Source organism: Plasmodium gonderi (assembly GCF_002157705.1).
Source record: "Plasmodium gonderi DNA, contig: Pgo-contig_27, whole genome shotgun sequence".
Classification (NCBI taxonomy): Eukaryota; Apicomplexa; class Aconoidasida; order Haemosporida; family Plasmodiidae; genus Plasmodium; species Plasmodium gonderi.
Window position 1 is genome coordinate 5,882 of NW_021628964.1, and position 8,818 is coordinate 14,699.

At 20.3% G+C, this 8,818-nt stretch overlaps 2 protein-coding genes across 2 annotated transcripts; both read right to left on the minus strand.

Moving 5' to 3' along the window:
* Positions 1–1,886: 1,886 nt before the first annotated feature.
* PGO_000275 (variable surface protein) lies at positions 1,887–3,025 on the minus strand (the record flags this gene model as incomplete). The annotated part of the gene is made up of 3 exons (XM_028690741.1): positions 1,887–2,051; positions 2,166–2,897; positions 2,990–3,025. 3 exons carry the CDS (start codon positions 3,023–3,025, stop codon positions 1,887–1,889), a joined length of 933 nt encoding a protein of 310 aa, XP_028546542.1.
* A 3,331-nt stretch (positions 3,026–6,356) lies between these two features.
* On the minus strand, positions 6,357–7,506 carry PGO_000280 (variable surface protein; the record flags this gene model as incomplete). Its single annotated transcript, XM_028690742.1, has 3 exons — positions 6,357–6,518; positions 6,668–7,408; positions 7,459–7,506. 3 exons carry the CDS (start codon positions 7,504–7,506, stop codon positions 6,357–6,359), a joined length of 951 nt encoding a protein of 316 aa, XP_028546543.1.
* Positions 7,507–8,818: the final 1,312 nt, after the last annotated feature.

Sequence of the window (8,818 nt, forward strand, 5' to 3'; positions counted from 1 at the left end):
TCTACTATTTAATCCAATATATGGAATTTTGTAGTTAATATGATAATTATTTTAAACAAAATTACAATTATAATCATATATTGGAAATATATCATTAAAATCAAGCTAAATATAAATATAATTATTTATGAAGAAATAAAAAAAATATATTTTTTAATTTTATATATTTTTTCATTTACACAAACAATAGTAATTTAATTACAAGAATATTATTAATTATTAGAATAACTTGAGGAAACAAACAATTTTTTAACAATTTTAATTAGAGATATTATGCTTTACGTTTGTGTTAATACAAAAAGTTTATGTATACTTTAATACAAAATTCTGCGTGAAAAAATATTATAATAAATATTATTTTAATATCATTTCAATTAACATTTATAAATACATTATTATTTTTATTAAGTTGTGATTGTGGATAAATAAGTTTTTACAGTGTAAGGTGATACATTTGTCATTAAACAAATTATATAAATTTCAATTAATATTTATATTCAAGAACAATTAAAGTACTAAGTGTAACTCTATGATGCTGGTTATAGAGGACGTATATATATTCCGTTATGAAAAATAATTTTCAGTCTACAACATCCCAAAGGAGAAAATATAAATTAAATTTTTTATAGTTTCGTAAAAATGAAATGAGATAGTAAAATATATAAAAAATGGAATGCATTGTTATCTTAATATAAATGTAATAATTAAAACGTTATTTTCAAAGGTAGTCCAATTTTTTTTACCTATTATTTACGTTGTATAATAGAAGTATGGATGTATGTGATAATCAACATAAAGATATTAAAAATTCCATTAGAAACATATTTTTGTTCACATTTGATTATAAATACACTATATTATATTTAAAGAAAATTATATGTTGCATATATAAGGAGAATATTCTAATACAACTTTTAATTTTTGTGAATTTAATAAAATTAATATATTTAAAATAATATAAACATAATAGCATCAGTTAACATTATATTTAAATAATTGGAAGTTAATATAAATGTTTTACTCTTAATGTATATATATATAATAAATGAATGTATTATGCAATATTTATAAATTATATGAATTAATAATAATAATATATCTTTTGAAAGCGGGAATTATAGTGTCCATATAGACACAATAACATTATAAACGCAAATTATAGAATAAAAAATATATATATATAAATATCTATACTAAAAATATTAATGATAGGGTTCCCGTTATGTCATAAGATATCTATTATTTTCCATTAGTTTTGAGCATCATATAACTACATAAACCATATAATAAATTTTAATTTTGCTTAAGTAATATTATTTACATTGAATAACGATAAACTAATAATATTACTTATATTAAAAAAAAAAAATTAGAGATTTTGACTTTGTAAACATATATATTAATATATATATATTAGTTTAAGCATGAAAAGCTCAAGTGAGCATTAAAAAATTAGTGTAATGAATGTTTTGTGCTTTATACATTTGTATTATTATTAAATTTTATAGAGTATGTAACTAAATAGTGTTATGGTATTCTATTATCTTGAATATATTACAAAAACGTGCTATAAATAATTGTATTATTAACGATAGATAATAATCTATAACATGTAATATAATTAAACATATATTATTTTTGTATGTATATAAAATAAGTTTTTTCATGAATAGCTTTTTTTTTCAAGGTAATTTATAATTATTTTATATAATATTTTGATTATTAATTTTTATATAAATATACTTTTAATATCTGGTTAATACATATTGATTTTTATTTGATTCATTTTTCTTATTCATTAAAATAGCAATTTGTAGATATATTTTCTCATTTCTATTGCTCTTTTAATGTATGTACCATTACAATATATTCTGAATAATAAAATATTACCCAGAATGATACTCTATAAAATGTTCTTCTTCATTCATATAATTTTGGTTATATGATTCTGATGAGTAATCAAATAATATATTTTTCCTTTTATTTATGTCACTTATAATATTTTTTCTCTGTCCAAATATTTTGCGCAAATGAATTTCCATGGTTGTAAACTTGTACATAAAAAGAAAAAAATAATAGTTTTATTGATTAATTGTTGCTTTTTTTAAAGGGGGGAACTATTTAAATAAATTTATCTCTAATTGTATTAATAAAAATATATTTACTTTATACAAAATGGAAGAAAGTACTGTAAATAAAATTAATCCAAGAAAGGTTTTTCCCCAAATGCTTACAATACTAGATCTTTCAAGATTTATAAATAAATCAGTAAATTGTTCTGTTCCATAAATTGTTAATAAAGAATTATCTTCAAGTGCAGGTCCATCCAATGATATATCATGATTATCAAATGCCTTTGAATCTATTGCACCGGATTGACCTTCTGATGAAGTTTCACTTTCTGATCTTGTATGAACGGAAATTGTTTTTTTTCTTTGTACAGCAGAATTCTCAGAAATTCTTTTCTCCGCTTCAATATAATTATTAATCTGAGATAACGCTTCGTATGGGCTAGATTCATTACATTTAATAAAAAATTCTGGACACTCATGATTATTTTGTTCACTATAATATGCTTTAAATCCCTCATATAATTTAGTTTTTCTTTTAAAATACTCACAAATGATATCTCGCATATCCTTATAGTACTTAGGAGTATTGAGCAATGTTATATAATCGATGCAGTAATTATATAACTCTTTCCTTTTTATCGAATTATGTTGATATATAATTTCAAATTTGAGACTACATTTATTGTAAAATGAAGTATATATAGAATTTCCAACAAGTGAATTCCATAACAATTGAAGTTTAGCAAACGTATCAGTAATGGGATCAGGTTTCCCATGATACAACCAAGATAACCTATTATATATCCAATAATTCAAAAGTTTGGACTCATTGTAGTCATTTTTTTTTTAATTTATTTTTGTATTTGCAGTACTTAGATGTAATAGGAGTACTGAACAAAGCCTTCTATACAAATCACTTTTATGTGTAGTATTGAAAAATTCACATATTTCATGATACACTTTTATCTCATTTTGGTTAAGTCTCCAATAGTCATTATTATAATTAAGAAGATGAGGATCCAATTTTTTATAAAATTTTGCTTATGGTAACCATAGTTTGTAATTTTCAAAATATTCCTAATAAAATTAAAATTATGTACTTGCTTAAATATAGGTATCATAGAATTTATTATATAATAAACAATAATATACACAATAAAAAAATAAATGGAATAATTATAACAATCTATAGTGTATAAATACTACTTTTAATTTATTTTGTATATTTGTTCTTCCCATAATGAAAAATATATCAAATTATTATTTTTTTAGAGACATTAAAAATTTATGTATTTAATGCTTCTAGGTATTTATAGTTACATTACTTATAAAAGATATCATTAACTGTTATTCCAATATGCAATACAATTTGTAAATATAATGCCTGCATAAACGAAATAATTTGCATTAATTATATAAATGATTAAAAGGGAAATTTTTTAAATTGGATCATTAAAATAAAAATTAAAGTGAAAAAAAAAATGATTTTATATATTAGACGGCGTTATTATATTAACATAGAAGTAGGTGCAGCACATTATATATATGCTAGTGAAATAATAAAATATGTAAATTAGTACAAAGAATTACTTAAATAAGAAAAGTATATGTTTATATTATAAATATTTAAGATATAATGTTAATATGAACACTTATTATAACATTTGACATATCCTAATATGTGGACATTATTTAATTTTGTAATCATAGACGATAAAAATGTATAATAAATATATTCTTACATTTAAAAAATAAATAATTTGGGAAATACATTTATATCAAATAATCATTCATCTTAGATTGCATAATTTTGTCTTCTGTAACATTTAAACATGAATATATATCAATGCTAAGTTGTATCTAAATAAAAAAGTTATTCTAAATGATTGAAACAACTATAAGTGTAAATATTCATTTGATAACATGACAATAATACCCATAAATGTAATTAAAAATAATAAATTAACTGAAAAATGTGTGTTTTAATTATATTTAAAATGAAGAAAAAATTAAAATGTGTAATATTATGGTTTAAGATACTCCTTGATTTGTAAAAATTTTTGGTTTGTACTTTGTATGAATATTGATTCTTATATATTTATTTGATATATTTCTCGTTGTAAAAAAGTTATGCATTAAATACAAGATATTTTAATTATCTATAACTAATATTTACTGTTTGCATTGGAGATTAAGGATTAGGAATTTTTTGCTCTTATCCAATCTTTGATATAAACATATTAACATTAATGCATATTAATTTATGTTAGTTAATCCTAATTCTGGCATGGCTTATATCTTTGATTTCATATTGTATAAGAACTGATATGAAATTAATCTGCCATGAAAATGAAGTTTATATACATTCTCACATATTATGCTATATATATATTTTATAAAATTTTGTTAAGAGATTTATTTTATTGTACCTATGTGACAAAAGTAATCACGTGTTGTATTACGATTATGCTGTATTAATAGAAGAGTTATAATTATACTACTTAAATAAACAATGCATATGTTCTACATATATTAATTGGATGTTCTTAGGAATAGGACGATATATGTAAATTTTTTAATAATAAAACTTCATAAAAGGAATAACATTTTACACATGGAATTTAAATAATAAAGGAGACAACAGAACACAAAAAAATAACAGAAGAATTATAAGGATAATGTGTTATAGAATAATTTTCGTACTAAAATAATGTCTGAAAAAATTTATAAATTGTACCCTTAATATATATATATATATATAATTGTTGAATACAAACTTATGTTTCATTTTTTCATTTTTCCTATTTCATCTAGTAAAAAATTGTTAATTATATTTTCATATATGAAAATTCCGTACATATTAAAATATTATTTTCACAGAATGACTTAAAATTTCACAAAATATTTTTATTAAAAATTGAAATAGTTCATTCCTTTTTACGTTTTATAATATAAAAATGTTGCTTTTTCTGTTTATCCAATATTTTTTTATTTTTTATTATATACATTTATGTCGGTCATATTAAGTTAAAAATTTTTTTATCAGATATAGTATGAATATGTATGTTTTTAATTTGTTTTCCATTTCATTTAGATGCGTTAGATTACATGATATTTTTCATCCAAATTCCCACTTGTGTTATTATTTGGACATGAAAACAATATATGGTAATATTTTATTGACTAGTTTATGACATTTAGTATTTATATATTTTTCAATTTATTTTATTTTTACTTTATAATTAAGAAGTCGTTTACGTAGTTCAAATACTACCTTATATAAGTGTTGTTCTTTCTCTTTTATTATATATAATATTAAAAATATACAATCACTAGATATTACAGAGAATACACAATGAAATATAAGAATTTTATAATATCTTTAATTGTGACAAATACAAAAAATCATAATTATTATACATCTCTTAAAAAATAATATTACTTCCCCTTATTTTTTTTTTTAGATATACATAACTTGTGAAATTAAGAAATATATCACCTTGATACATCATATTTTTTATTTTTTTTAAAAAAAATATACAATGATAATTAGGGAAAATAAGTGACCTCTTTGTTACTGAGTGAGTTTTCTTTTGTTATCAATGTTTTTCAAAATTCACAATTAAATTATTAGGTAACAATAAGATAAAGAAAACATTATACAACATTTAACGTGAGTATTTTTAATAAATAGTAATATCTATTAAGGTTTACTACATTATTAACATGTGTATAACTTTCCAATTATTGAATGATATATATATTTTATTGTACATCATTCTTATTACTGCAATATTTTCTTTAGTACATAATAATAGTTAACTACATGATATGAAAAGAATGATACCTATATATTATTATTTAAAATGCTTATTAATATTTTAAATTATATTATATTTTTTCTAATATAGAATTTATTTAATTATATAAATTATATACAACATATAACATTTTTGAACAATTAATATAAATAATAAAAGTATATGTTTTGCTTTTATCACCTACTATATCTTTTATTATTATTTTTCTCTTTTGAACATTTATTTTATTATTAATTTGCATTAATTTATTCTCTATAAAAATAATGTATTATATAAAATTTTTTATGTAACATTATTTTTTAGGCTTATTCTAATAATGGTGTTATTTTATATTTGAAATTATAGCACTTTTCTGCTGTCAATTTTCTTATATGAATTACATTTTAATTAAATTATTTTAAAAGATTTCATAATAAGTATTATGTAAATACACTTTTTGAATGTTATCCCAAAATTTTTTCGTTCATAAATTTGCATATGCTATGTCATATCTCTGAATATATGAGTTTATATCCATACTATCATGTACGGGGTATAATAATTCTTTTTCATCATCTCCATCGTAAAAATTACTTGTCGCTTTCACTCTATTACTCGAACGAATCATGTTACCAATTGGAGTGAACTAATAAAAAGGATAATAACAATTTTATGTATTTTTAAATATTACATATTTATTAGTAGAGCTTAGCGCAAAAATAGATTTCACTATTTTTCTTATTTTTCAAAGGGTATTATAATCACCTTATAGATTAAGAGCAAAAGGAATGATACACAAGCAATAGTAGCAAGAGATGTAGGTAAAACCTTTTTTATTGATGAACTTGAAATAAATGATTCTGAATCTGGTAGCAACTTTAATGCATCATCCAATTGCTGTTCGATTAAGTCTTCATGTTCATCATCTGGCAATTGTTCTTCAACTATACCTAATGGTTGCTGCACTCCATCATTCTGTATGCATTGGGGAAATATTAAATTGCCTTCATGTTTTAAAGATGGTACATATATTTTTTGATTCTGTATAGATTCATGATTTTTGAGATATACATCATATGTTGTCTCAAAATTTTTTAAATATAAACATGTTTTCTTTTCCCTTTCAATAAGATCAGTCATGTTTGAAGAGCAATACTTATTATTCACATGTCGATATATTGTTACGACTTTATCGACAAATTCTTGACATGTGCATTTCATTACTTCATTATGATCAATCAATGAGTCCTTAATAACGCCTATGTTAGACTCAAATATATTTAGCATTACAATGGCAAGGGGTTCTACATAATTTTTTTGGTAGAAATAATATGGACACTTATTTTTATATTCCAGTTTAGTAGCCCCTTTTTCAATAAGATTGAAAAGATAACTAAAAAATATACCATTAAGGTTATATTTTATTATGGAAATATATAACCAATTGTTTAAAATATTACAATATTCATCATCATTCTTGCAATCCTGTTTGTTATTGCAAAATATACCTAAATTTTTTAAAAGTTTGACACATATCTCAGAATAATTTTCTTTTTTATTTTCCAATTAATGTGTAATTGAGTTACAAAAATTATGATATAATGTGTTTTTTCTTGACTTATCCACTTGTTCATCTAATTTATCATACACATCCCATACTTTCCGTAGAAATGGATACTGAAATTAAAGAAAAAATACATCATTTTTATATAAATAAATCAAGATTAGAAAGTTATAAAGTGTTATATAAAATTCAATATGTAATATTACATATAAAATTATTTCCAAATGATATATAAAACAAACGAACTTGATTTCCAAAATTTTTAAAATGAAGGGCAAACTTAGACATAATTTTTTAATTAAAAGACAAAAATCATTTCAGTATGTATATTAATAAATAAATTATCATAGTACATAATATATGTATATATTATGTTTATTAATATGTTAAAAGTGTAAGTAATTATATATTAGCGTTAAATAAATATTAATTCATTTATGTATTAAGATAAATATAATAATATGAAAAATAGGTATTTAATTTTAAAGACTATATGTTGTAATAATGGGTTACATAAAATTATTATATACAAATATTTTTACATGTATAATAAATAAATCTATTAGACCTATGTATATATTGGAACTAAATATTATATTTGTCAATAAATATAAAGATGATTTATTAAACATATTCTATTTAACATAAAACATACAACCAATTAACTCATGTCTTATTAATACATATATTAGTATACATAAGAGTATATAGTTTTTATTGAATAAATTATTTATTTTCAAGAATAATAGATTATTAATTATGGTTAATTATGTTGCTAATATTAGATAATATATTTAAATTATAATATTTTTTGTAGGCATTAAACATGATTAATGCATACGAATAATGTAAAATGAATAATACACATTATATATTTAAATGAAAATAAAACATTTTATATTTTATTAATAATGTTTATTATTTTCTTAATGTTTTAATAATGAATACATTCTTACATAATTTTTATATTTCGCAAAATAATTTAACAATGATATAGCACTTTCGCTTTTTTACGTAGAAATTATTATTTATTATCTAATATACAAGAAAGGTTTAACATAGTCTAATTAACTGAGTTTAATTTTAAGCATAATATTATTTTAAAAATTGGATGGTGCGTAATACAAATTATGTTTAATATATATAATAATAGTATGGTACAACATATGCTTCCACAAGAAAGCTAATAAGAAGAAAATAAATAAGACATAGAATTTCATATAGAGAATAAAAATTTATGTATTTAAATTATATCTATATGAGAATATATTTTCTCATACATAAATATATTTATTTAAATATTTCTCAATTTTTCACGCATTATAGTAAATTAATGGTTATACATATCACAGTAAATTTTCGTTTTCATATAACATAAAAAT